This window comes from Fomitopsis serialis (genome assembly GCF_022376445.1).
Source record: "Fomitopsis serialis strain Sig1Antser10 chromosome Unknown B0H18scaffold_33, whole genome shotgun sequence".
Classification (NCBI taxonomy): domain Eukaryota; kingdom Fungi; phylum Basidiomycota; class Agaricomycetes; order Polyporales; family Fomitopsidaceae; genus Fomitopsis; species Fomitopsis serialis.
Genome location: NW_025954993.1, coordinates 43,546 through 69,759, shown reverse-complemented (window position 1 = coordinate 69,759; position 26,214 = coordinate 43,546). Strand labels below are relative to the sequence as shown.

Below are 26,214 nucleotides of genomic sequence, written 5' to 3'. Positions count from 1 at the left end.
AGGACTAGAATGTGCGGTATGGTACGCGTCTCGATCAATGGTCCAGGACAGACAGAAGCTAAGAGGATATAGGGTAGAAGGAGAATCACTAGTACTAGTAGGTTTCAAGATGACGTCGGGGTATGCAGCGAAAAGACGCAGAGTCAGATATCCGGACACGACATGGGCGTAGGCCGCGCTCAAACGATCTTGAACGCCTCCGAGTGCCACGTCTCGCCCGTCGTCGCCTTGTCCGACCGCTCCTGCGCGCGGTTCGCCCAGCCCTCGGGACGGCCGACGTCCTGCAGGATCGCCGAGTCGCGTTCGACACACTTGAACGTGCCCGTCTTCGCGTCCGCCTTCGACGCCGCGCTCGACGCCTCGTCCTTCTTACGCTGGAACAGCTGTGGAACATGTCAGCCCTGCGCCCTCCGACGACGGATGCAACTCACGTCCTGCAGCGCCTGTGTCCGGCTCTGGTTCTCGTCCACCTTCGCCTCCTCCATGCGGTCGCGCACTGTCACGAGCTGGCCTCGACGTACTCCAGCCCGTGCGCACCGCGTCCGCGATCGCCTTCTGCACCTGCCGCTTCACAAGACCGGTCGCGAGCGGCCGGAGCGTCTTGTACAGAAGGTCGTGCTTGCTGTCGCGAATGCTGAACTTGAGCGTGTCAACCTTGACTTGCACGTCCTTGACCTATTGTAATCCAGTAAGTCAGATTGGTTCTGTGAACTAATGGGAGACGGTGCGGCGTACGTGGAAGACAGACGAACGATCCTTGCCCGAGCTCGCAACCGTGCGGTGACAGTAAGACCATGCCCGCCAAGGAGCACGTCCGCGATGCCCGAGTCGCTGAGCTTCGGGAACCACTTTTCTTGCGGAAGTAGAATGAAACGTCGCGCATGTCCGCCTGGATCTGGCCGAACGTGAGCGTGAACTCGTGGCGGCCCTCGTCTTGGATGGCATTGTACGGCGAGAACTTCATGAAGTTGTGCGCCTCGACGGTGACGAGGTTCGGCAAGAGGTTACGTCCGCTGAGTGCGAGGTTCTCGATGACGAGGTCAAGCGCGTCGTCGGTGTACTCGACGCGCGGAATCGGGACGTAACCGACCTAGCATACAACTTATGTCAGTATGATCAACCTAATGAGCCGTTGACGCTGCGTACCCTATCGATGATAGTAGGCAGATGACCTTGCGGATGTCCATCCACAGCTCGGGCTTGAACTTCAGGCTGCCCTCGCCATCGAATAGCAGGTCCTTGGTGAGACGCGCCCAGTCAGTTCCGAAGCTAGGTTCCATTCCGCGTCAGCTACCTAGCACCCACGAAGAAGGTAACACGTACCGTTGGTTCAGAGGTCATCGCCGAAGGCAGTAACCATCGTCAAGGTGCCGAGCAGGTTGTCGAAGTGCCCTTGTACTTGCCCTCGTAGAAGCCACGGCCACGCTCAAGCAAGTCATTGCCTTGGCTGTTGCACTGCGGCTCCAACACAAAGCCAGCCTCGAGTAGGACCTATACACGCGAACCCGTGTTAACACATCAACGAGCTATGTGACCAAGAAAATGACGACTCACCTTCCGCACGTACGCGTCGCAGTCCGTAAACCACTGCCTCATTCAGGGTCGTTCTTCGAATCTTGGTACAGATCCTGGATGGCATTGCCTACGACGGCCATGCTCATGCCGTTCGCGAAGCGCTCCAGCAGTGTGCGAAGTTCGCCGAGCGCCTGCTGCATCGGACCCTGCGATTGCAGGTTCTCGTGGTGGTCCTTAGCTATGGTACCAGTTAGGTTTCCTTCTCTGAAGCCATGTCTTGATGACGTACCGTTCGCAGCAGCAGTCTTGCCGTGGCCCGCGTACTCCTCTAGCCAACCGAGGAGCCAGGTGATGCTCTCCTGGTAGTCCTTGTGGTTCTGGCATTCGATCACTACCTTCTTGAGGCTACATATGCGACGTTAATGAACTGATTCCGCGTGGACACTAGCTGTACTTACCGGTAGATGAACTGATCCCGACGCTCGGGCGGGAAGTACTCGTCGCTGAGGAAGTTCTTCGCGCGATCGACGTGGTCGTTAGCACGATCCTTGTGCTCCTGCGGGATCTTTTCGTTCAGTTGGTCCTAATTATGAGATCAGTGAAACGTCCTAGATCAAATAGCGGGAACATACGCGAACACCCCGAATTTTGCCCATCAGGCCGTTCTTTTTGGCCTCCGCGTCCGTAGAGTCATCGGGGACGGGATCGCCGCCGACAGTGTTGAGCGTGTCGTCTTCTGCGGTAGGCTTCGCCCTATATGCAAATATGTTAGCACTCCACGCATATAGCAAGTAGACGACGAATTCGATGAATATATGCGCCGCTCAGGGACACCAACAGCGGTGAAGACTTAAGTGCTCGACACATACCTTCAGCTCTTCTTTCTTCGCATTGGCCTCGCGAGCAGCCTGATCGCCGCTCTTAACATCACCGTTCGCTGTTTGACGGTGGCACCCTGGCCAAGCTCTGCCTTGGGGTGCTGGGCAACACGCGTATCCGTGCCGGGGATGCGTGCCTCGACAATCTGCAAACAGTGTGAGCTCGATGGTCAGTTGAGTGAATGTAAACTCACTGGAGTTTCGTCGGGGCCGGCAACACGACCACCCTCAGTGACAAACTGGTTGTGTGGGGCCGTGTCGTCGACTTGCGCAAGTCGTGCCTCGTCGGGGCGGGCGGTCTCTGCGAGTTTGCCGGCACCACGGGCGAGGAGGTCCCGGCCGATGACGCTGAAGTCCGCGATGAGCTTGCGGACCTCGGCGTTCGTCATGACGAGGCTGAGCAGGTGCGGAGGTGGGTGACGGCCTGCTGGCCGTCCTGCTTGGCCTTCTGCTGGTCGACGGGGATGTTGTCGGAGTTGGCGATGTTCTTCGCGGGCGCGGCGTCGACGGCGCGCGTATGCCAGACGAAGTTCTGGAAGAGCTCGTCGGCGTTCTTCTTCATGACGATGAGGCGCGCGGTCTCGATGATGTCGCGCGAGTCCTGGATGAGCTTCTGCCCGTCGCGCTGAGCGCGTTGAGGTCGACGGGCGAGTTGCTGAGCGCATAGGTGAGCGCCGCGTCGATCTGGGTGTTCGATGGCATGCGCGAGTCGCGCAGCGCCTGGATGACGCCATAGAAGCGGAGCTTGCGGTCGACGTCGGCGGCCTGCTCGCGCTTGTTGTGTGGCTGCGTGACCGAGTTGGACGCGGGGTGGTCGGAGATGTCCTTCGATGCTTGCGGGAGAGACATATTAGAAAGTCGTTACAGTCGTTACAAAAGTGAACGGTAGTCAAGTTTGAGTTCGAGTGGTCGTGAGCAGTCGTGAGATGAGGGGGGAAAGATGAAAGTCGAACCATCCCCCGCCGCCCTTATATACGCACGATCGCTTGCCATGACGCGGATGCGCCGACGTCAGAGCCCAGGTGCGCCAGGCCGTCCCTAGCTTGTGTGATGTCACTCGCCGCCCCAGCAGAGGCGCGCGATGCGTCGCGCCGCGCTACCGTTCCTGGAAGTCCCCGATGCATCTCAGCGCGATCTGATCTATGAACGTCAATGAACAGATCGGGTTGCGATTTGCTCATACTTGGCCTTACGACTCCATCTGCACGGACACTCTGCACTTACCGAGCCCCATTGCTGACCGGCGTTGCCTTAGACGGTATATAAGGGTACATATGCACCACTGGCATGGCCAATTTCGGGACCGAACATGGTTAGGGCACCGCGGTGGCTCCTCGTTCCTCGAACAAGCGCCACATAGCGAGGTCCACTGGTGCTCTGCGACGCAGCCTCAGTAGTATCACGTTCACTGGCTGCTCTGACGCAAGTCAGGGAGCCGCACAGTGGACCGATCATTCCTACTGTATCCTCCAGTCGACGCCGCAATCTCGAGTCCTTCCAATTGCGCCTGCTGGTCGCTGCGGCGGCAGCACATGTTCTGCCTCTGACGGCGGCAACTATACGCCAACGACTCTAAAGGCTATTCCTTTACTGTGCTGGGTCTCGCTCCGGGCGGCGTCGAACCCGGTTGTCATCTGGACCGACGCCTGTTGGACGTGTCTCCACTGACCCTTGCTGATACGCGAGCTCAAGACATCCAGCGGTTCCGATCCAATTCCGATCGTACCTATGTATGGCCCTTCGCCCTGCAACTCTGAGTGAGTGTGCCCACTTCAAGGCACCAATGCCTGAAAGAGGCACATACCGTCATCGCACCCGCCAACTGCAGCTCCGTGCGTGGTTCTACGTGCCACTGTAATCCGATAGTGATATGAATCCAGCAACGCTACTGACGCACCTTCACACGCAACTTGTAGCACCTCAGAGCAAGGCAACCCGGCGGCACGGCGGGACACTGCGCGCTCATCCTACCCTGCGGTCATGTCGCAGCACCACAGCATTGGAGGCGGGAGATAGTGCATGTCTGTTCTAGAGTGGACAAACGTTGAAGATACTGGTCTGAGGCTTCGGGAGTCGCGGACATGACAATTAACAGCACGGAAGAGTCGAGGAGCTGAGGAGGAAGGAGGCGCCTATGAGCGCTTGAGGGCGACAGGTATCCACGTGATTTCCTCGCTGCGATGGCGATGAATTCACTCCTCAGCAGTATTCGAAACCATCTACACCGTGGATGCTCCCGACAGCAATATTAAATATGTATCCCGGGGATAACGGCGCACCGCGTGTAAGCACCAAGTTCCATGCGACCGACCCGGGGAGTAGGCTGACCCTATACTTACATTGCAGGACTCGGACTGGAAGGAGCAGGTTTTGCCTGGTTTTGCACGGGCGATAGTTGGCATCCGGATATGAAGCGCAGCAATTGCGACGTGTCTCAGAAGATCTGGAACCGCCTCGACGTGGCAGGTAGGTATGTCTCACCTCGGTCTCAGCCTGAGGGTATGCCGGAGGATACAAAAGGTTGAAGGACCCACCAGCCTGAAGGGCTTACTACGGCCCTGGAGGCGATCATTAGAGCCAATCCGTATCGTGCATGTTCCAAGCTCCTCTGGCTGTAATCCCGGGTCAATCCGGCAGACTCCCTGATTTTGCGTGGAAGAAACGAGCAGCAATGTCTCACTGGCAGACACAGCAGGCAGGCTGTACACTGAGTTGAGACACAGTACTCGCTATGTTCGATTGTGGCGTCTGCTGAAGCGTTAATAGTCCTTGCCGAAATTTGCGGACAAGATGGCCTCGTTCAGAAGCCCGAGGCAATGAACTATCTGGAAGCAGGCGAAGAGCTGGCCGTAGAAGGATATAGTGATGCCTTTGTGGCGTTGATCGGGGACGTGGATCTGGTGAGGGGTGCGATTGATTAGACGCGAGATCAACTTGTCATTGACTTGCCTTCTTCGACTTGATGCAGACCGGTACCGCCGCAGCATATTGTTTTCGTTGGGCATCCCTACCTCAAGGTACTCCCTGTGTTCTTCGGTGATACGTAGGTGCATATTTGGGTTGTTTTCACAGTGATGGGTTACTACCACCACGAAGGCCTACCTGGATTGTGCGGAGCAGTTGCCACATGCTCCTGGCATCTGTTGTGCGTATGTCAACTTGAACGTTGTCGCGCGCCATAGTTCGTGTCCCTTCCGCAAATACGCTAATTCAATCGAAATGGTCCGGCGAGTAAACGTCAAACTCTGTTTTGCTCGGGTACCGTGCTCGTCTTGCTCTTCACTTCACGCCGGTCGCCTCTTCCCCCCAACTCCCACCTTCGCCAGGGCGCATACACCCGCTTGATTACCGGCCCAGAGGTCAATGGCCTTCGCGACCCTCCGCGCCCTCCACACCATCATCGGCGACGCGCTGGACGACATCGAGAACGTCTTCCGCGATGCTTCCGCTGCGTCCGACCCACTCGATGTTCTGCGTTCGCCTATCTCGCCCTCGCCGTCCCCACTATCTCCGTATTCACCAAACACTGCGGTGCCGTACTCGCCTTACTCGCCGTATTCGCCCTCTTCGTCGGTTTCACAGTCCCCAGGTGAGTAGTCGATTTTATTGTGATGTTTCGGGTCGAGTGGCATCACGAGATGAGATGTGTGGACATGCAAGCCTCCGTTGCTGGATTGTCCGGACATAGCATGTCGTGGTCGCCTCAGGGTGAAGAGCATCATGACATCGATGTTGTGTTTGAAGGTTGCCACGATGCCCTCGTCCTTTTGCTCGCGAAACTGATCCTATGTATTTGCTGACTACTCCATCTACAAACGCAGGACCGTACCCAACTCCGACTCTGCTTTCATCTGGAGAGTCACACGTAGATTCAAGAGCACCTTCGCCTGCTCCGTCCTTCGGAACGTCTTCGTTATCGTCGTATTCAGGGACTGGCACCTACTCTTCGCATGCATCCTCGCGAATCGAACTCAGAAATGATATCGACGCGCCGGAGGTAGGCAAAGTTGGGACTTCCCATTCTACTGTCGCGACCAAGACGCCACCCGTATCCCCCGTAATTCTCACTGTTGCGTCGACTTCATCTCACTTGGCAGTATCTGTCCCGTCCAGCTCTTCTGGTGCCCTTGCATCTACACCCGTGCGCGCACCACGCAAGCGCTCGGGCACTGTCACCTCTGCTTCGAACGCCTTCCGGCGCGTCTCCAACCTCCTTGGGGTCACTGGTCGACATGGCAGTTCGTCCGGCAACATCGCTGTCGCAGGCGCGTCCCTCGACGTATCGACCGCTCCTACGCTCGACACCGCCGTCACGCCGACTTCAACACCATCACAAGGTGTCCCCAGGCCGTGCGGAGGATCTAGTCTGGACTCTGCGTCCGCCGAACACGCTCTATCTCCGATTGCGTTTGCGTCACCGGCGAGCCCACCGTACATCAGCGCCGTGACGCCGGTGCGCAGGCGGACGGGGTCGATCACCGCGTCTGTGTCTGCGCTGACGCGTGCGTGTACCTCGGCGGCGTCGCTGCGAGATTCGCCTGTCACCCCAGGAGGCGGAGCTGGGCTGGCGTGGTGTGAGGAGTCGCCGGGGCGCGCTGCGGGGGAGAAGGAGACGCCCTCGCCTATCCAGTTTGCGCCCAACCCGCACGTGCCCTCGGGACTGGTATCGCCTCAGACACCTACGAGCGTGCGGAGCCCAGCGTCTCAAACCGAGTACGGGGAGACGGATTCGCCCAGGACGCCCAGGGAAAAGGAGAGGAAGCGCCCGACACCGCTGGCCCTCCTGCCTGCTCTGACGCCAACGAGGTCGCGGCCACACGAGAGCTTAGTCGGCCGCAAGGATTGCGGGAACGACGAGCAGACAGAGAGGGATGATGGTCAGCAGCTCCCTACGCCTGCGTCGCTCTTTGCCGCGTCGTCACCGACGCTGACGAGCGCGCATACACCAGGGCGCAGCTCGGGTTTTATGTCGACGAGCGAGGTGTCGTTGTCTGCGGTTGGCAGCACGCCGCTGAGCGTAGCGCCGGGGGCTACAAAGCAGAGTGCGCCTGCGCTCGGGGCGGCTTGGGAGGAGCCCGCCTCGCATGGACATAACGCGACGACTAGAAAGTTGGACACGACACCGAACGCGGTGCCGACCCCCCCTCCGAGCGGGAGGGCCCAGGGATCAGTGAGACCAGGCCTTCCAGAGCTCGATTGGCCGAACCTGGACGAGGCGTATTATGTCACACAACAAGACGGGCAGCGTATTACGGAGAGCAAGAACGCGGCTTCAGGGTCGCCGCACACGCCTGGTGGACCCCGCGCTCCGACGACTCCGAGCACAAGCACGAAGGATGACGGAGCGGCTGCGCGCGCGAGAAGGGAGGTGGCGGAACGACTGTCTGAGAGCCCGGCGGTGCTCGCGGCGGTGAGCCGGCTCGTGGCGGCGTGTGGTCAGTTGTGCGCCAGGTGCAGAGGCCGTTCTTGACCGTGTGCGATGCGGCGATGGGGGTGAGCGGTCCACCGTACTCGGTGTTTCGCGTGTACTGATGCGCTCTTCTTTCGTCGCGCTTATAGTATCACCTCCCTGCGTGTCTGCGCTTGCTTGAGGCGGCACATATACCGGAGATATTGCGCGAGGCGGGACCGAAGGGGATGCATGTCAAGGAGATCGCGCATAGAGTGGGCGAGATTCGCCGGGCTGGTAGGAAGGAGTCTGCGAATTCGATCGCTGGCAAGCGGGTTCGTCTGGAGAGATCGAGAGCGGACCATCGGGAGAGACGCAGACCGACCCTGGAGAACACGAGAGCGGTGATAGCAGGAGGAGACGAGTGACATGGATCCTGCTTTGTTGAGTGCGTCGTCTGTTCTTCTGGTATTTCAGCCTGACGGCCGAGCTGAAAATATATATGTATCTTCGACAGGTCATGCGCTGCGCTTGCTCGCGACTCACCATATCACAAGGAAGTGAGACCGACGTATTCGCGAACAATCGCGTGTCAAGCGCTATGGATAGTGGGAGGGACCTGTCCGAACTGATGCACGCGTGAGCGTTCTTGCCTGTGGTTTGGGGACTGAGTCGCTGACGTGCATGTTCGTATGGGTGTGTTCGGTGATTGTTATCTGGTACCTTTCATTAAACAGGTCAGAAGCGAAGTACGAGGGCACGAATGGCATCGCAGCATTCGTTGGACTTTGGTACGTGACGAGTCTCGCGACTCCGAATTCACTTTTGACTCGGTTGCCTACAGCACAGACGAGTTTTCAAGTCGCTGCATACCTGACGGATTGCTACCTACCTCCTCTAGACGATATACAGCCATCAGTGCAACGACTGCCACCAATCGAGGGGAAGTTAGCGAACAGGACGCACGTCCGACTCGCGGTTCGCAAGACTCAGTGGGGAGAGATCGCGGTCTGGGTCGTCAGCACGCTGCTCATGACAACCTTAGCCACGCCAGCCTTGCTGACCTTGCATTGGGAGATCAGCACGAATTCGCGTCTTTGAACCGTGAATCTGGAGAGCCAGCCGCTATCCCGCAGTCGACGCCAGCCACTACCTTAGGTGGACGGGAGATTGTATCGAAGACAAGGAAACCACAGAAAGCCGCTACAAAGAATCTGATGCACGCGCCGTTCAATCTTGCATTCCGTACAAACGCACCATACTTCGAATGGCTCGAGACGAAGGAGAATGCCTCTCGTCTCAAACGATTTGGTATAGCTATGACAGGAACCGGAGCATGGGAAGTTCCAGGAGCGATTATTGGCGGTGCGTCAACGATGGTAATAGATTGGGAACCCCTGATGCCAAACAATACACAGGGTTTCCGTGGCATTCGCTACCCCAAGATTCTGTCGTGGTAGACGTAGGTGGTGGCATTGGATCTACCTCGCTCTTGCTTGCGCACGCGTTCCCGCATTTGCGTTTTTTGGTGCAGGATCGTCCGCAGGTTGCAATCATGGGGGAGGCTGTGAGTAATCTCGAGCTCTTGTGCAGCTATGATTGAACCCCTATAAAGGCTTGGCAGGATAGGAGTCCTGAGTTCCTGGAGACTGGTCGTGCCGCATTCCAAGGACATGATTTCTTTGCGCCGCAGCCACCGTGGCCTTCTGTCTTGCGAGAGACGTCCAGAGGGGCGGCTAGCGGGGACATACCTGCGGTGTTCCTCTTGCGTGTAATCACCCACGACTGGCCGGATCCGTATGTCACTCGGTGCGTTGGCATTTCGTGTAAAATTGAAGTGCCCTGATCAAGGTTCTCGCTCATAGTATCCTTCTACACCTCCGACGCGCAGCAGGCCCGGATACAAAGTTGCTTCTCGCGGACTGGGTCTTACCCTTGGCTTGTATCGACGAAGACCTCGATCCAGGTTCACCTCGGGCAGATGCGGAGATGAAAGAGAAGATGAAGGCTCCACCTCTCCCAGGCACTGTGCGCACGCTCGCACCCGAGGGTTCGCCATTGCTCCCGAATCTAGGGAAGGCAAATGCAAATGCTTACTGGTTGGACTTGACGGTACATCGTGTTCATCATTTGACGTGGATCGCGCTGATCGTTCTTTACAGATGCGCGTGACATTTAATTCTCAGGAGCGTACACTCCGAGAAATGGCTGCGCTGACGCTCACAGCCGGTTGGCGCGTTGTCCAAGTCACTAGGGCAAATGGGACGCTCTTCGGACATATTATTGCTGTGCCGACAGACATCCCACTGGAAGCCCTTGCTTTGCTGGACGTACCATTGCCCAGCCAGACGTCTCTTACTGGCACCGAAAGTTGGTTTCCATTCATCGGTCAAGCGGTCGTGGTACTGATTGTCTCGTGTCAGATGGTGATACCTCTACTGAGGGAGTCAGATCGCCAGCCATGGGTGACACGTTCTGCTCCGCTGTCTCCCTACCTACAGAGGACGACGTCCGTAAGGGAGTTAAGGCGGGTCGGAAGGCTGCACATAGCTGGCAGACGCGTGCCAGCGAATGGCGTCAAAGACTAGTGAAGAAGAGCTCGGCGATGTGGAGGGATAGGAAGAACTCGGTCGCTCAGCGGGCACAACCACCGGTGCCTTTCGTTCGCAGTCTGGAACTGCTACCAGCAGTGGAGGTGGGCGTCCATTCGCATGGGAGGTCGAGTAGTGCTACCGACGGTGCAGACGTGCGAGATCATATGCGGCCGGTGGCAGGAAGCGAGACCACCAGCCCTCGCATAGAGGATCAAACCGGGGATAATAGTAAGGAGAAGGACAAGAGGAAGCCGGCGGGCTTAAGGAAGGTATTCTCGCGAGCCCAGTTAGGTGCACGGGAACGTAGAGAGGTAATTCGCAATGTAACTTTGTCAAACGCTAATCGCGCAGCACGACTGTGTCAATGCATCGCGTCCCAAGATCATTAGATCTCACCTCAGCGTTACTTCACTTGTTAATTGAATCCCAGCGAGTCTACGACTGCTAGCAGCATGGTGAGAATGTACAGCGACTAGCTGCGACTCACCCTGACAAGACGAATGTGTCGCCAGCATATGGTGATCATACGGTCTCAAATTGTCTCTGTCAAGAGCGAGCGAGTGAGACTATTTGATGTATGCGGCGGTACCATGTCTGACCTGAGTAGTTCGGGCCTGCAGTTGTTCAAATCAAGAGTATCTCCGCCGGAAGCACCGACGCGACGCCGTCAGTAGTCGACGGTCTACGGAAGTCCTTGTGTCGACGAACGCTGAAACGTGAAATCCAAACCACTGGCCTCCCGACGCATCAAAGAGAGGTGCCTGCTCACAGAGGGCCGTCGGTATTCACTCAACGGACGTTGATTTCAGTCGACGGTTGGTCGACGATGGAAGTATTTGCTCAGGCTTGAAGCTTTGAAGGAGGAACTCGGATAGTCATACAATTTCCCGGTAGTGCACACGGTCTGCCTGACGAGGGGCCTTGGTGCTAGACTCGCCACTCTGAAATTGCGTCGCACCGGGTCGTCAGGCACCATATATGTTTACCTGCTGTTTGTCATGACGTTCGTTACACCAACTCGTCTACGGCGAGCCGTGGCTTCGCAGAGAACACTCAACACACCTAATCCTACAACAATACATCTCGTCACTTCTATCACTCCCACGCGCCCGCGTGTATCTTCCGTAGTCTGCGCGCCCTCCATGATCGTCCGGGGACGACTAGGCAGACGCATACTTCTCCGTCCACTCCCGGCTCACGCGCTGAGCATCCTTCTCGTTCTCCTTATAGTGCTTCGCCACGTCTGTTGCTAGAGGATCGTCGGGGTTCGGGGAGCTGAGGAGGGCTTGGATCGACAGAAGGACCGTTCGTATCTGCAGAGCTGGGGACCACTTGTCTGGATCCGTCATAAAGACAGGGTTTAATCAAGGGTCGAACTGAGCCCGGGTGCTGCACAGAAGGGGTAGGATCCGCACCTTTCAGGATATCCAGACAGATCCGGCCCAGTTTGTCTGTCATCAATCGCCCGACAGTTTCAGCACTACGCGCCCTTGTCTCGCAAACGCGCAACGCACGCACCGATATTGGGATGGTAATCTTTGTCAGGAAGCGCACCTTCGGCGGTGCCATGGGATACTCCTCCGGCAGAAAAAGCTCCAGTCTGAACACGCCACCTATACAACGAGATGAGCCAGAAATGCGTCGGCATAGATAGATGGACCCAGCAAGAAGTGGGGACAACATACTCGCGAATGGGCTGCCATCGGGTCCCTGTATCGTAACGTCGAAGTATCGGAGGTTATCGTCGTGCGGCAGCGCAGTAATTCCCGGTGCAGGATCTGCGACAAGCCTCTCGGTTTCCTATCTCCGTCGTACCCGCGATTTGAAGCGTGGTGAGACGCAGTAGGTCCGGGTGCACAAGTGAGACGTGCGTACCTTGATGATGCGCTACGAAAGGATCAGTTGAGCATGCCACCTCAGCAGGTCAGGCTGTTTTGTGCAAAGACAGACCTTGGGCAGTGACATGGTGCGTGGATGATGGAGGGAGAGACGTCGGGCGAGCACTGCCAGTGGCGACCCGACGGAATGAGACAATTACGAGCCAATTACACGGTTTAGGTACCGATAAGGGCACTTACAGGGTTGTTTCAAAATGGTAAGTGAGCCGCTGCCAGACGTGGTTCCGAGAATCATTCAATTTCGCGCGTCCTGACACTCAAGTACAGTACTCAGTACTCAGCTGAGGCCTCCATAAACTCAAGCTGCCGCTCCAATATTAATGCAATCGTCGGGACAACTTGTCCACAAAACTGAAACTCAAGACACGGATGACGGCGACTTCGCTGCAGGCATCCGAGTCGGAGTCCCCGATCTGTCTCACTAGTGTCTGTTGTGTACATTTGTATTCGTGTACTACAATATTGCACCCTATGAAGGTTTCCAAATCACTTGAGAAACTACCGCCTCCAGCCTCATAAGCACGCGCCACGGGATAACTACCGCTCAGGACAAGCGTACGAAATTGAAGCACAGGCTACTTCTTTGCTCGCTGCTATCCTATTTGCGGCTGCCCCGTTTGCGGCTGTCCCTGCCGTTGCTTACGATACACTGCTAGCATTCGTGTTTCTTTCTTTCCTTTGTCACTTGCATAATATTCATAGGCATAGGCTGTACGCAGTAAAAATAAGTACATATCGGCTAACAAAGGAGTCCATCAGAGTACGGGCGTCGTACGACGCAGGTCTCCCCGCAAGTACAGCAGTTCCTGAGACCTTGTGCGCTACAGTGCGCTACAATCCACATCGGGTGATACCACAACTAGTCTGTTTGCAGAGCTTGTTCCGACGTGACATGTTCCCGGCCAGGATGATGGCTCCGGATGTGGTCGTTGAGGCGCCACACACGGGAGAACGACTTGTCGCAGTTCTCGGCGGGACAGAGATAGCGGGTGCCCATCGCGCTGTGGATGTGCTTCTTGAGGTTCTCCATCCGCACGGTGTGAGTCGCGGCTCCGTCCATTCTGTCCGGACAGTCTTCCCAGAGGCAGACGACGTCGTACCGTCCTGGCTTACCCTGGTAGTCCGGGGGCACGACGACGTGGGCAGACTTCACATGCTGCGGAAGGTCCCGACGAGCAAAGGACTCATTGCAACCAGCCCACTTGCAGTGCATCGACAATGCTGGAGAGCCTGTGTCGTCTGCCACCTGCACGCGTCGACGCTTTGAGGCCCGGGGAATCTCCTCCTTCTGGTCGCCGACATCCGGAGACAAACGACGCTTGCGCGGACGCCGAGCTGATGTCGAGCTGGCCTTAGGGACGTAGTCCTCGTCCGCAGCTTCGAGCTTCATTTCCACTTGGGTGGCCTCTTCTTCGCTGTCGGACGGAGACACGAACTTGGAGGCCGCTCCCCTCCGCGGTCGCTTTGACGGCGCCGGTGCTTCTAACGTTTTCCCCTTCCGCTTCTTCACGGGCACGGAAGCCGGCATTGCGCTGTGCAATTTGTGCCCTCACGTCAATTTGAGATGTTGGATGAAAGGTATGCTGACCACGTACTTTTCCCCAGAGTGCTCAAGTCCAGTACTCAGACGTGCGGCGGGATCAACAACCTTTGCAGCGGCCCGATCTGCCACCTTCGGTGCTTGGGGCCCCGTCTGAGCCGGATGGTCAACAGGCGAGTTCTCTCTGTGGTCCGATACCATCGAAGCCACAACGTCGCTGCATGCACAGAATCAGTGTGTAAGACCAACCAGATGATAGCTATATAACTGACGTTGGTACATGGGCAGCGCTATGAGTACTAGGTTTGGTCTTGCCGTAGCTCGCTGAAGGGGATCGGAATCGGACAAGCGAAGAGGGCGGCGGAGAGGCAAATCTAGTATCTTGGGAGGGCGGGGATCGCCGAGACGTAGAAGGCGATCCTGTTGTGGGTCGCGGACTCGAACGTGGCCTCGCCGCGCCCTTGTCGCGTATGTCACTTTTGTGCGATGTAAGCAGCATGGTTCACAAAATAGCATAGTTGACATACCGTGGATACGTTCGCGACGTCAATGCAACCGGCGCGACTGGTGATTCAACGGAGGGCTTCTCTACGTCGAAGTCATCAAAGTCGGGGATAACGGGCTCGCGCTCCCATTCGACGTCTGCATGTGGACGCTTGTGGCCCGTGCAAATGATCTCGTCTTCGTCGTCCTCTTCTGACTCAGACCCACTGTCTGTCGACCAGTCTATGTCAGTGTTATCCGACGGCTTGACGCGTCGAGTTACGCTGGTGTATCCAAGGTACATCAATATCACCCATACAGAGGGAGTCACATGATCGCGTCACTCACGCGGTGGCCTCCGTCGTTGTTGCCGCCGTTGTCGCCACGTCCACGCCGTCTGTGGCCTCATCGGAGTTGCCATCTTCTTGCAGTTCTCTAGAGGAGTACAATTATTGAGACTTGTAGAGGATTCTGGTCGATGCATATCGACTAACTCATCTGCATCGTGGCCGTCGTCCTCCTCAGAGTCGCCTTCAAGTTCGTCCTCGTCCTCGTCAAGTTCATCCTCGCAGTCCGAGTCATCTTCATACTCGATCTCATCGTCATGGTCTTGGTCCTCTGCGGAATACGCAGACCCAGACTCGTAGTATTCGTCTGGCAGTCTGTAGCGTCTCAAAAACCGTTTCAAACGTAGCGTGCGCCTGAATCGGAAGTTCAACAAAATGACTACGGCGAGTGTACATTGAACTCACTGCGATGGCATCACAACGATGCTGTCGTAGTATTCTTGCTGGTCTACCTCAAAAAATGGGGCGCTGAGACACGGTGTTAGCATACAGCTGAGGCTGCTCGTCCAAAAGAGCACTCACAAATCCTCAGGGCCCGGTTCGGGCAGCAATTCTGGAGGTACGAGGGTGCGATAGCTCAGCGAATTGTGGACGCGCTTGGACAAGGGCTCAGGATGGTCCGACATCGTGCGGGAGGGAAGCTAGAGGTCGAGTCGTTTGAACGAGTGAGATACAGGGCCACCGGCGAGCTGTGGACCCTGGGTAGAGATCTAAATAAAAGGGCGGGAGGGGAAGGACGCGTAAAGATGCTGCGCGAGAAAGAAGGAAAGAGTGCGGTGCGGCTGCCTTTGTACCAAACGCCACACTGCCACATGCGCAAAGCGGGACTTACAAGCGTCCCTATGTACGCCTCGTGGGAGAAGCAGACACAAAGGCCACAGCATGGCGTCACGCGACAGGACTAAGCTCCTTGGAAACAAAGAATTGCACAGTAGACAATGAACGTGCGCTTACGAGAGTTCAGTGGCTGTGGCCTTCTCGTCCCGGGCCCTTGGCCACTCGTTGCCAGGGACCGTTTTTGTCACAATAGACGAGTAGCTTTGACTTTTTAGGATCAACTCCATCCACTGTACCCCGCATGTGTGGTGGAAGTCATAGCCGCGGCGCTGAGCTGGACCTGGCAAAGAAATTGGTGACTGCAGGCATATAGACAGCGACGGTGACCACGTACTGAGCCTTCACTGCCCCACATCTCTTGCGGACAAACTCATCGCTAGCAGGCAGAAGCATCGCATGAACGGGAAGGTACTAAGGCAATGATGCGATAATCTACAGATCACGGTGAACATGAACATGCGTGGTAGTATACTGCGCAGTAAGCTAAAGATACAATCAAGGATGGAAGTGGTGAACGGTCCATGATGAGCAGTTCGTATGAGATGCAGCACAAGTCTTCGGTATTCGGTGAAGGGTATTAAGGAACAAGACAGTGGTCAACGTCGATCAATGCCGATACGTTCTCTGGAGCCATGCGAACGGCTTCCTGGAGGCTACAGAAATGCGGGAGAAGGCGGACTTCGCACTGGCAGAGGAAGCGGGCGACAAGAGAGATTCGCTCGTTGACGCAGAACTGCAGCCAGTGTGACATTCGTGGACGAATTGTGGCAGCGCCAGCGTGAGGATGTCTAGTTGCAACTTCGGACGCCTGCCAGCTGGGAAAGAACTGCTGTCTCCCTCGTGGAGCGCGACTGCGAGAGCGAATATGAGGCGACATCGTTGCAATGACAGGCATCACAAACCTTTCATTTCATCATCAACGATAGGGCGTTTTCCGCTGTGGTCTGCTGGGCATCCCGGCCTACAGACTGTTAGCTGACTGTACGTTCGAGCAAAGAACTACTTACCATGCTTCTGCGAACGCGCCTGGCCCGTATGTAGAATAGTCGTCGTCGACGGATATCTTGATTTCGGAGGACTCGTCCGGTTTATATCCATCGGCATAGACAACTCTTTTCTCGACTTTGAAAAATATTTCCACTGGATGGGTAGAAGTGGACGATGCTTTGCTGTCGTTACACATCTTCAATAGGGAAGAGGAGGGATGGTGGATATCTCGGTAGGCGTCGCGTTTTGAAGGTTACTGGCGTGGAAACATCGAGCCGCGCAATGGTGCTTCCTATGATGGATGCAGTATATGTGTGGAATCGCTAGCAAGATGCTCCCCGCAATCGCCAGCGACAGCTGGCAGTACCGCTAATGCCAAGTACGCGTGGTTCTAACCAAACGTTATCAATGTCATTGTGTTCATAGCACTCACCGGAATATGTTCACTGTGCGTCATTGCAGACAGAGTGCATCATATACTATGGATATGGATAGCTCCCTGCAATCGGTTCGTAATCACTGAAGTAGCGAGGGCGTATTAGGGTTCTGTCAGCGCGGTATCCGAGTCAGCGAGCTAGATCCATATGAACCGCACTATGACATGTCTGGACCATCTCTCGTATTCTACTGTCTTCAAGAGCAGTACGCGAGGCCTTCGAATAAGACTGAAGGAACCCTGCGACCACAAGATGCAGAAGCTTGAAGACCATACTCGCTTAAGCTATGGTACAGATATGGGCGCCAAAGCGCTCTATCCATGTCACGTGAGCTGGGAGAACAGGGAGAACCGCACACTTACACTGCCTTGCCTCATACCTCCATGTCGCGTTCATCCCTGGACGATACGTCTGGATACTACTCTTCTGCTCTCCATAAGATCCGCGAGAAACAATCCGGTACAGCCCACGATCCTACGCGCGATGGTCCCAACCTCCGGGGACGGCTGGTCGAACATGTGCGCGTCGCGATCTTCGCGCCCGATTTGACAACCACTCATCCCAACCCAGGTGAAACCACCAGCCGCCCAGCCTCCCAGCGATCAGGACTTCTACGTCCCGGATGTACAAGCGGGCGTCCACAGGCCGAACGTCAGGCTTCTGCGAGACCATTTCTTCGACGAGGGTCGCCTTACGGAACCGCAAGCCTTGTTCATACTCGAACAAATCACAACGCTCCTGACGCAGGAGCCCAACATGCTGCAGATTGACGGGCCAGTAACGGGTGAGTCGGAATACCCATTAGCGTCTCGTGAGGGTGTCTTGTGCGTGGATCACCGTATGACCATGTCTGGACAGAGGACTCTGTCCTCATCCGGGCGGGCCCAGTATATCTGAAGCGGATGGGCTTGACTCTATCCCAAGGCTGTTTTCCTCAGCAGGGTACTGCTGTGTCGTACAAACAAAGACAGGCAAGGAGACAGGAGTGCTTCAGGAACGTGGAAAGGCTGTCGACTCGTCTGCTGGGGTCACACACAGACACGCAGACGCACCTGTCATCGGCTGTGGTCTGCGTCCCATAATGTGGTCCATGCTGGCTACAGCGCATATGGGCGCACCAATTGTGCCCCTTGGCGTTATCTCTGCGTTCGTGTGTGCGCTTGCCTACGCTCGCTCGCCCATGGAGATCGATGAACGAGTTTGTTATCTGGCTGAGACTGTTGCGCCCCTGCCCCCGTACAATGCATATTAGCACCACTTGCACCAGAGCGTTTAAATCTGGGAAACCTGGGCACTGGCTGGGTTGCCTGCGCGCGTACCTGTCTAATCATCAGGTCGCACTGCAAAGAAACCATGATTTCCTCCGCGCACAAGAGTTGCGATGAAATGCAAGCTCTTTCCCATACCTTCGCGGGCAGGGAAAGTGGACCATAGGACATCATTCTCGGCCTAGGAAAGGCTTCAAAGTCTTTTGTCCGCGGGGAAAGACGTCCATCGACGTCTTTGCGAAACACATCTATGTCGCGGGGACACCATGAGGAATCCTTTTCACTTCCGATGCCTTTTCTGCCCGAGGAAACCATGATATCTTTGCAGTGTCGGTCTTAGCAGAACAACATAGCCAGATGCTTGTGATATGTGATCGGGGTGTATATTAGTATTGCACGATGCGTGCTGCCCGCCCGATGCGAGGACGTCCTGATGCACGCCCACTGACGATCCGCAAGCTCGGCGAAGTGGAATTCCCGCGAGCGCCGGTCAGGACGCTCGGCTCCTTGTGAGTACACGTTCGCAATAACGAAACATGACATGCTGGCATACCCCCTGTTGTGTCAAGCCTCGTTCCTGAAATCGCTGTCCAACGGACCGTAGTTGGTCGACTATTGGGAGCACTTCTGTGTTTCGAATCCACAGTTCCTTGCTTCTCTGACCTCTTCACATGTGATACGCTCGCCTATAATGACTTGCTGTATGTGCAGCGATCCACGCACTGAGTGCATGCACGACCCGCTGCACCCTGTCCGCTCAAAGTACTGATTCTTTTGTGCTGTACAGTCTGCGGGGATATACACGGACAATATGTAAGTTGCAAGTGGGTTATGTGCTTATTCAGCCGCTGACACCACTCGAATAGTATGACCTAATGAAGATATTTGACGTTGGTGGCTCGTTCGCAGAGACGAGCTACTTGTTCCTCGGGGACTATGTGGATCGCGGCTATTTTGGAATTGAAGTATGCATACCAATTGTATTCCACCTCCCACCTCGCTCACTTCGACCACGTAGTGTTTGCTGTATCTTTATACGTTGAAGCTTTGGTATCCCGATCGTCTCTTCCTGTTGCGGGGCAACCACGAATGCAGACATCTGACAGAGTACTTCACCTTCAAGCGTGAGTGCCTCCACAAGTACTCCGCCACGGTGTACGAAGCGTGCATACGCTCGTTCCAGGCACTGCCCGTGTCGGCGCTCCTGGACGGGAAGTTCTTCTGCGTGCACGGCGGCATCTCGCCGGAGCTGATGAAGCTGTCGGATATTGACAAGGTGTGTGGAGGGAGCTCGACCGACCGATGCTGATGGCTGACATGTGTCCACAGATCGATCGGTTTGTTGAGCCCGCATCTGTGGGCCTCCTGTGCGACTTGCTCTGGTCTGACCCCATGCCCGGTTATGGCGAAGAGGTGAGTTACTCCCCAATGTCCTGCGTGGGTCGCTTATTGGATTGCGCAAGCACAAACCTACATACGAGCGTCCACAAGGCCTCCCGCCTGGCGTAACGTTCGAGCCGAATCACACGAGGGGATGCAGTTTCTACTTCACGTGGTTCCCTTGTCGTCGCGCGCCCGCATAGCTGACAGGCCGCAGTTACGAGGCCGCGTGTCAATTCCTCGATCGGAACCACCTACTGGGCATCTTCAGAGGGCACGAGGCACAGGACGCGGGGTACTGCATGTCTCACCCGTCGTGAATCCTGCAATAGGCTAACTCGCCGCTGTTAGGTACACGATGCACCGCAAGACGCCGACGAAGAAGTTCCCATCGCTGATTACGGTGTTCAGCGCACCGAACTACCTCGACGCGTACCACAACCGAGGCGCGATCATCCGGTACAAGGATAGGAGCATGACGATCCGCCAATATAATGCATCGTCACACCCGTACTGGCTGCCGAACTTCATGGACGCGTTCACGTGGTCCCTCCCGTTCGTGGGCGCGAAGATCACGGAGATGCTGCTTGCGATCCTGGCGGTGTGCTCTGATCATGAGCTCGAAGAGGCAAGTCATACATCGTCGGAAGAGGACGAGGATCGCGCGAGGGCGCTTGCGGAGATCGAGGAAGATGATGAGGATCGCTCGCATCCCAGCGAGAGGAGGCAGGAGATCAAGAATAAGATTTTGGCTGTGGGCAAGATGCAGCGGGTGTTCCAGCTTCTACGGTATGAGTAACTATAGTATACGGCTCCTGCAGGAGGGCTCACAATGATGTGTCACAGACAAGAAGCGGAAAGTGCCACGGAACTCAACCCTACCATGCCAGGTGCGCTGCAAGCTCCTGGTGCCTGGCCGGGCGGCTTCGCACAGCCTACACCCGCACCGGACGCGCTCGGCGTGCAAACCGCACAGATGCGACGGTACATCCGATCCTTCGACGATGCACGGCGATCCGACATCGCGAACGAACGACTACCGCACTATGCACCCGCTTTGAATCCGTTTGTCCCTGTTCCAAGCATGCGGCTAGCTGGGATGGCGCACAACGATGAGGGTCACGAGGAACAGGTCAGTATGGAGGCGATGATTCGGCGGGCGCTGGAGGAGGAAGGTGTCAGCGACGGAGGCGTCGTGGAACGCCTTGCGGAAAGGATCGCGCGGGGACGAAGGCCGAATGGTAGGCCAAGGGGATTAAAGCGCTTCGAGACCGCACCGTGAAGGAAGTTAACGTTATTGCTTCAACTGTTGTATCAGTTGTGCTTTACTGGATACCCTCTGCTGTGTGTATCTCCCTGTAGTGTTTGCGAAGCAGTGCGTTGGATTGGTTGTAATTGGTCTGTTACTTAAGTATCTCCTCATGTCGGATAGCTGGCGTTCTCGGTCTCGTGTCTGTTGGAATAATGATTATTGTTGCCCCGCCTTCCAAATACATCGCTAACGCGGTTCCATGTGTACTATATATCTACGAGGACGTTCTGAATATTACGGTCGATCTCGTGGTTGCCACCAAAGGGGGAAGCATTGTCGATGCGAAGCCACACTTGCGTGTGCGCATGCACAATGGTACTGGTCGGAGTGGCGTATCTGCAAGGACAAAGCACCAGCATCGAATGTGTATAAAAAGTCAACTGAGGCGTCCCGGCTTGACATCGACCACCCAGTGAGACGTTCCCTATCGCTAGGAGTCGATGGTTGAGGACTTCGCCGACGCCGCGGTGACCTCGCGTAGACTTGTCTTTGTGCGTCGGCATGGTTAGGAGGAATGGTAACGAAGTTACCATTACTACTAACGATGCAAACGCCTAGAGTACTCGCCGCACACCGTCGTTGTTGATTCGAGATAGGGGAAGTTGTAGCACAAAGCCAGCACCAATGATGAATCGCATTTACCAAGGCCTCTTTGTCTCGTCGGTAGCGGGAAACGCCACTTTGTCCATGGACCATCTCTCCGTGTGGCGAGTACTATTATGAGTGGCTATTGTTGAATGATCGCTTTCTGTCGTCCTTGTGCCCCCTTCAATGCGCCTCGAGTTCAACATTGGAGCGATGTATCCTATGAACTAGCATGCGTCATCGCGATGATCAGAAACTAGGCCAAACGACTTCACTTTCACCGCTTGTCCGTCGATGGTACACGAGTCACGAGCTAACCAAAGTCAAAGCCAGCGTCCCTGTACACATGCACGCAGGACGCCGCTTTGACCACCGAGAGAAAGCGGGTCAAAGCGCGGCCACCCCTGAGGCCTGAGGCGTGGCCATAGCTCAAAGCGTCCACGTGTCGTCAAAGCCACATCTGTGCCACCGCTGTGGCCCAAAGCGGCGGGGCAGACGCAGTATATAAGGAGGGCTTCAGAACGGCGAGAGGGCACCAGCAACAAGTCTTCCCACCGAGGGCTATCCCAGCCAACGCGGGATGGGCCTTGACGCACACGGAGATGATATGGAGGTGTGGTACGGCCGCGCACCACGCCCCCATATCTCTTTCTACCGGCCAGAGATGAGATATAGGCTGTGGACGCCGTTCGGCGACGTGGTTAGGAGGAATGGTAACGAGGTTACCATTACTACTAACGATGCCGCCGCTCGACGCCCGCTCTGCGGACGGTGGTCTGCCAGGTAATGCAGAACGCTCTGGATGGGTTCCGGCGGGCGACATGGTTAGGAGGAATGGTAACGAGGTTACCATTACTGCTAACGATGCTGCTGGTCGGGCCCGCTGCGGACGTTCTCCGAGCGAATTTCGTTTATTCTGGCCAGGGCAGGTCTTCGCGCGGCGCCGTGGTTAGGAGGAATGGTAACGAGGTTACCATTACTGCTAACGACGCTGTCTCGTGAAAAGCCTAATACGGATGTGTGATGCTCGAGACTGCCGTCATTCGACGCTGTCGCAATCTCGAACGAAGGACTTGTTGTTCAATGATCTCGCAGCGGGAAAACCCAAGGTCCACTGCATTTCTCTGAAAGATTTCACATATGAGCTTCAGCACACAGGCGCAATCGGGCAGGCGAGTACTTAGAGGGTCGACATCGAGATTTGGATCAGCATCACTGGTAAGTGTTCTCGCCACCAGTCGAGAACGCTGATGAACGCCACTTCAGCTATACACCGCCGCTTGGCACGAGACGGGATCACCAGAGAAGACGATGCGCCACCAAGGACGAATGGCAGCTCGAAGAGCATGAGCCCTGCAGAGGATATGATTGGTGTACACGGCAATTTCCTGTAGTATTCGGTTATCCTGGCACTCGCACGGATTACAACCACATACCTAAGCCAACTATGAAGTGTTCCCAGTCGGGAAGTCCCCGGCGTACTAGGGTGGCTGTGATGTTGATGTCTTTGAGGGTGGATCGTCCGAGGTCGTAAGATTGGATGCTCATCATCATGATCTCTTCTCGCCGCATCTCCGACAACGGTCAGCCGCCGAGCATCGACATGACATTAGTGCGAAAAAGTAGCAGTTGTATAGGCGTCACGATGCGCGTCTCCCCGTAATGATCGCATGTCCGGCCGCATCGACAGATGACAGAAGATGGAATCGTGACTCTAAGAAAAGATATGAGTGGATGTGATGGTTCGCACGCGAACTGAGACACGTACATTCAGCGCAATGGCTTGCAATTCTTCTGTCTTCCAATTTCCATGACTAGAATGGATGTGGATGTACGTGTGAGCGAGAATTTGATGTTCAACATCGCTGGCCGTAAGTACATGACAAAGACATTCCGGACATGCCAACTGAGTACTGGCGGGAAGGCAGAAGCAACACTACAGGCAGCGAGGACGCACATGTGTTCATAGATACAGCATCCATGACAATATGAACAGAGAACAGAAATTACCGAGATTCCCAACTAGGAAATGAGGAAACCGAAGCGCGCACGGTACCTGTTTCTGCCCGACGAGGCAATTGCAACGTGAGTTGGCTGGGAAGCGGTGAAAACAACCGTGCGGTCCAACTTAATCCTACGACGCCTTCGCGCATGGAACTGCAGGGAAGCGGTTGATGTTGACATTGAGCGGTGGCATTCGAAGAACCTACACAAATTGACTAAAAGCGACAAGTTCAAATCAACGCCGTGCACGACATAAGTCCGGAGACGCCAGAACTATCCAATGGGGAAAGAGCAACACCATACGTTGTACGATCACGTACTAAGCATCAACGTTGCGCCATATCAACCATCCACCGCCAAACGAAACCTATAACCTCACTCATCTCAGCCTCACCAAAACCGACACTGAAACAACATCAGGCCTCATCTCGCAGTTCAATCCGATTTCAGATGTTTATTATGCTGGCACTCCTGATAAGGTATAGAGACGATCATAGTAGGTATGCGAAGACACGTCAATCATAGCATCTGCCAACAATGATCAGACACCCCGAAACCGAGAAGCAAGATGTGAATTACCTTAGAGGGTGATGCCGAGGACGCTGACGAGCACAGTGACCTTGAGGGTCGAGAGGACACCCGTGAGGTCGCCGAGGAGGCCGACAACAGCGGGGATCAGGCCACCGAGGAGACCGCTGACGAGCGTGAAGATCGCGCAGATCAAGCAGCCAAGCACCTCGCTGTAGGGGGATGGATCAGTATCTATCCATGTTAAACTGACGGAGACACTTACACAAGCGAGCCGAGGAGCACGGTGACACACTCAGACGCATCCGAAGAGACAACTGCCAGGACGGCAGAGACACCCTCGAGGACGAGCTACAGGAATTGTCAGCTCATGCTCGAAGCGCCAACTTGAGTGCACTTACAGAGAGGAGACCGACGACCGCGGACGCAACCTCAGTCACCGTGAGCAGAGCACCGCCCTCAACACCGAGGATGATGTCCTGCGACTGGCCAACGAGCTGGCTGACCTCAGACAGAGCACCACCGATGACACCCTTGATGTTCTGGACGAGAGGCTCAATGACCTCGACCGTCGCGTTCTCGGCCGTGAGGTATTCTGCAGAGTAAACGTATCAGAACACGTCTGCCATGACGAAGGACAACATGACTACTCACGGAACTCCAGAGTGTACTGGGTCACCTGGGCCGTCGTCTCGTTAATGATCGTAACGACGTTCTTCTGGTCGCGAGGCACGAGGCCATCTGCAGAGGGGACGCTAGGGACCGACGCGACGCTGGGGACTGCGGGAGCGCTGGGAATTGCGGAAACGCTGGAGACAGCAGCCGCAGCGGTCACACTGGAGACAGCGGCGGCAGCGGTGCTGCTAATCGCACTGGCGTCGACGGCGGGTGCCGCAGACGAAACAGTGGCGAAAGCAAGAGCAGCGAAAGCAGAGAGGCGGCCGAAGGAGATCATCTTGAAAAGAATGTGGGGAGTGCGTGAGCAAAAGAGAGTGAGTGTACGGGGGCGAGGGAAACTTGACTGGGTCAATGCTGTTAGACACCTCTCGCGCTGCCTTTTATGCCGTGGGGTACCCCCGGCTGCGTCCGTGCGCAGGTTGCAGAGGCCAACCGGAAGAGAATGCTTGCCGTGGCTGATGGCAGACCCTCGGCCGTGATCATCTGGGTTAGTGCGTGGCGCGCAGCGAAGCAGGCCAGGCGTTAGGCGGCATCGCGTAGGGTGCTTCCAAATGATCGACTCGGTAAAACCTGTCGGTCGGTGAGCAAAACCGGGAACGTTTCCCGCCTCGCTGCTGCCTCGTTCGTTCGAGAGCAGAAATGCGCTGTTCCCGCCACGTTCCAAAGGCATGGTATGTCTCGGCTTCACAGAGGCAGCAGGAAGGACGAACTTCAGCGATTCCCTGCCGCACCAGAGTTGCGGGACTTGTACCACAGAATCCGACGACCGTCGCCGGTGCGATTGCATCACTGCTTCGCGAAGTCTCTATGTGGAGCTGCCTAAACAGCAGACTCGGAGACCTGGTGATGCCATGGTAACTCCCCGACATGACGGCCGTAAGCCAATGACTGCATCACACGAAGGAGATTGCTCACCGACGCTGCGGCACCGGCGGGGACCTTTTTTGCTCATTACGCGAATTCAGGGACAAGTTGACGTATATAATTCGAAGCGGCAGAGTAATTCGTTGCAGGGTTTGCTATAAGCCCGATATAGCCAGCCAGTAAGAAGTAAACATTAGACATGAAACGGGGCGCTCTGGCGGCGGAGAGGAGTCGGTATTAAAGATCACCAGCGGCTACGGGATAATTACAATTTCAGTAGGCTTCCGCCGCTCTCGTGAAACGCCCGCATCAAGGCAGATTGGGGTGATGACAGCGCCGAGCCCAATGCAAAATTGCCTCGCCGTCCGTGGCCCGTGGCGCGTCCCAACGATACCACTGGCGCGTATCTCGACGGTCGTGAGGACTACCGAGTTAAACTATACTACTTACAGTGCCTGAGAGAGGAACAACTTAGCTACAATGACGATGGGGGCGGCAGGAGGGAAACCTGACGTACAACAAGGGCGACTCGCGCATGGTGGACGACATCAGACCGCGCGTTGATATGTCATAGCACAACTCTACGACCACTCTGAGATACATACAGCAGCTTCGAAGGCTGACGTGCATAGCCAGAGGATAAGTGAGATGCTACCACTTTCGATACAACACTCTGGCATTAAAGCGGAG

General features: G+C 55.8%; 7 protein-coding genes across 7 annotated transcripts; 2 read left to right on the top strand and 5 right to left on the bottom strand.

Annotated features, from left to right (window-relative positions):
• Window positions 1-179: 179 nt before the first annotated feature.
• On the bottom strand, window positions 180-3,242 carry B0H18DRAFT_1085153 (uncharacterized protein; the record flags this gene model as incomplete). The annotated part of the gene is made up of 18 exons (XM_048031880.1): window positions 180-383; window positions 432-506; window positions 538-675; window positions 736-756; window positions 786-848; window positions 875-1,090; window positions 1,173-1,269; window positions 1,400-1,491; window positions 1,555-1,591; window positions 1,624-1,753; window positions 1,805-1,920; window positions 1,974-2,098; window positions 2,148-2,261; window positions 2,385-2,435; window positions 2,462-2,539; window positions 2,588-2,767; window positions 2,815-3,018; window positions 3,039-3,242. The coding sequence occupies 18 exons, from the start codon at window positions 3,240-3,242 to the stop codon at window positions 180-182; spliced, it is 2,145 nt and encodes a 714-aa protein (XP_047893353.1).
• A 3,728-nt stretch (window positions 3,243-6,970) lies between these two features.
• B0H18DRAFT_1007222 (uncharacterized protein) lies at window positions 6,971-10,886 on the top strand. Its single transcript, XM_048028720.1, has 13 exons — window positions 6,971-7,803; window positions 7,845-7,886; window positions 7,953-8,079; window positions 8,115-8,186; window positions 8,340-8,421; window positions 8,645-9,147; window positions 9,201-9,349; window positions 9,398-9,591; window positions 9,648-9,894; window positions 9,945-10,152; window positions 10,206-10,687; window positions 10,807-10,824; window positions 10,864-10,886. Exons 1-12 carry the CDS (start codon window positions 7,360-7,362, stop codon window positions 10,822-10,824), a joined length of 2,568 nt encoding a protein of 855 aa, XP_047893352.1. The 5' UTR covers window positions 6,971-7,359; the 3' UTR covers window positions 10,864-10,886.
• A 355-nt stretch (window positions 10,887-11,241) lies between these two features.
• Window positions 11,242-12,415, bottom strand: B0H18DRAFT_1007208 (ubiquitin-conjugating enzyme). Its single transcript, XM_048028719.1, has 5 exons — window positions 12,327-12,415; window positions 12,062-12,176; window positions 11,891-11,989; window positions 11,792-11,827; window positions 11,242-11,712 (listed from the first exon to the last, which is right to left on the bottom strand). The coding sequence occupies exons 1-5, from the start codon at window positions 12,339-12,341 to the stop codon at window positions 11,537-11,539; spliced, it is 441 nt and encodes a 146-aa protein (XP_047893351.1). The 5' UTR covers window positions 12,342-12,415; the 3' UTR covers window positions 11,242-11,536.
• A 460-nt stretch (window positions 12,416-12,875) lies between these two features.
• Window positions 12,876-15,270, bottom strand: B0H18DRAFT_1104542 (uncharacterized protein; the record flags this gene model as incomplete). The annotated part of the gene is made up of 8 exons (XM_048032612.1): window positions 12,876-13,806; window positions 13,870-14,031; window positions 14,087-14,290; window positions 14,342-14,581; window positions 14,646-14,732; window positions 14,792-14,998; window positions 15,050-15,112; window positions 15,167-15,270. 8 exons carry the CDS (start codon window positions 15,268-15,270, stop codon window positions 13,134-13,136), a joined length of 1,740 nt encoding a protein of 579 aa, XP_047893350.1. The 3' UTR covers window positions 12,876-13,133.
• An 817-nt stretch (window positions 15,271-16,087) lies between these two features.
• On the bottom strand, window positions 16,088-16,664 carry B0H18DRAFT_1119140 (uncharacterized protein; the record flags this gene model as incomplete). Its single annotated transcript, XM_048033906.1, has 3 exons — window positions 16,088-16,332; window positions 16,384-16,442; window positions 16,489-16,664. The coding sequence occupies 3 exons, from the start codon at window positions 16,662-16,664 to the stop codon at window positions 16,088-16,090; spliced, it is 480 nt and encodes a 159-aa protein (XP_047893349.1).
• Window positions 16,665-17,284: 620 nt separating this feature from the next.
• On the top strand, window positions 17,285-21,272 carry B0H18DRAFT_1007199 (Metallo-dependent phosphatase). The gene is made up of 10 exons (XM_048028717.1): window positions 17,285-17,423; window positions 17,476-17,689; window positions 18,961-18,986; window positions 19,040-19,138; window positions 19,192-19,449; window positions 19,503-19,586; window positions 19,637-19,725; window positions 19,771-19,848; window positions 19,905-20,342; window positions 20,400-21,272. Exons 1-10 carry the CDS (start codon window positions 17,289-17,291, stop codon window positions 20,833-20,835), a joined length of 1,857 nt encoding a protein of 618 aa, XP_047893348.1. The 5' UTR covers window positions 17,285-17,288; the 3' UTR covers window positions 20,836-21,272.
• Window positions 21,273-23,621: 2,349 nt separating this feature from the next.
• On the bottom strand, window positions 23,622-25,330 carry B0H18DRAFT_1007191 (uncharacterized protein; the record flags this gene model as incomplete). Its single annotated transcript, XM_048028716.1, has 6 exons — window positions 23,622-23,982; window positions 24,034-24,194; window positions 24,248-24,333; window positions 24,384-24,577; window positions 24,637-25,143; window positions 25,318-25,330. The coding sequence occupies 5 exons, from the start codon at window positions 25,328-25,330 to the stop codon at window positions 24,035-24,037; spliced, it is 960 nt and encodes a 319-aa protein (XP_047893347.1). The 3' UTR covers window positions 23,622-23,982; window position 24,034.
• Between the last annotated feature and the right edge of the window lie 884 nt (window positions 25,331-26,214).

Bases quoted from the DNA above. Each gene is read 5' to 3' on its own strand.
- B0H18DRAFT_1007222 (XM_048028720.1), top strand. From the start codon at position 7,360: ATGTCGACGAGCGAGGTGTCGTTGTCTGCGGTTGGCAGCACGCCGCTG. The intron at 8,187-8,339 runs GTGATAGCAGGA...CCATATCACAAG, and splicing joins CCCTGGAGAACACGAGAGCG to GAAGTGAGACCGACGTATTC. The intron at 10,153-10,205 runs GTTGGTTTCCAT...GTCTCGTGTCAG, and splicing joins GTCTCTTACTGGCACCGAAA to ATGGTGATACCTCTACTGAG.
- B0H18DRAFT_1007208 (XM_048028719.1), bottom strand. The intron at 11,990-12,061 runs GTATGTTGTCCC...CTCGTTGTATAG, and splicing joins CGATGGCAGCCCATTCGCGA to GTGGCGTGTTCAGACTGGAG. The intron at 11,713-11,791 runs GTGCGGATCCTA...TGACGGATCCAG, and splicing joins CTGTCTGGATATCCTGAAAG to ACAAGTGGTCCCCAGCTCTG.
- B0H18DRAFT_1007199 (XM_048028717.1), top strand. From the start codon at position 17,289: ATGTCGCGTTCATCCCTGGACGATACGTCTGGATACTACTCTTCTGCT. The intron at 17,690-18,960 runs GTGAGTCGGAAT...TGTGCTGTACAG, and splicing joins GATTGACGGGCCAGTAACGG to TCTGCGGGGATATACACGGA. The intron at 19,587-19,636 runs GTGAGTTACTCC...GGATTGCGCAAG, and splicing joins TGCCCGGTTATGGCGAAGAG to CACAAACCTACATACGAGCG.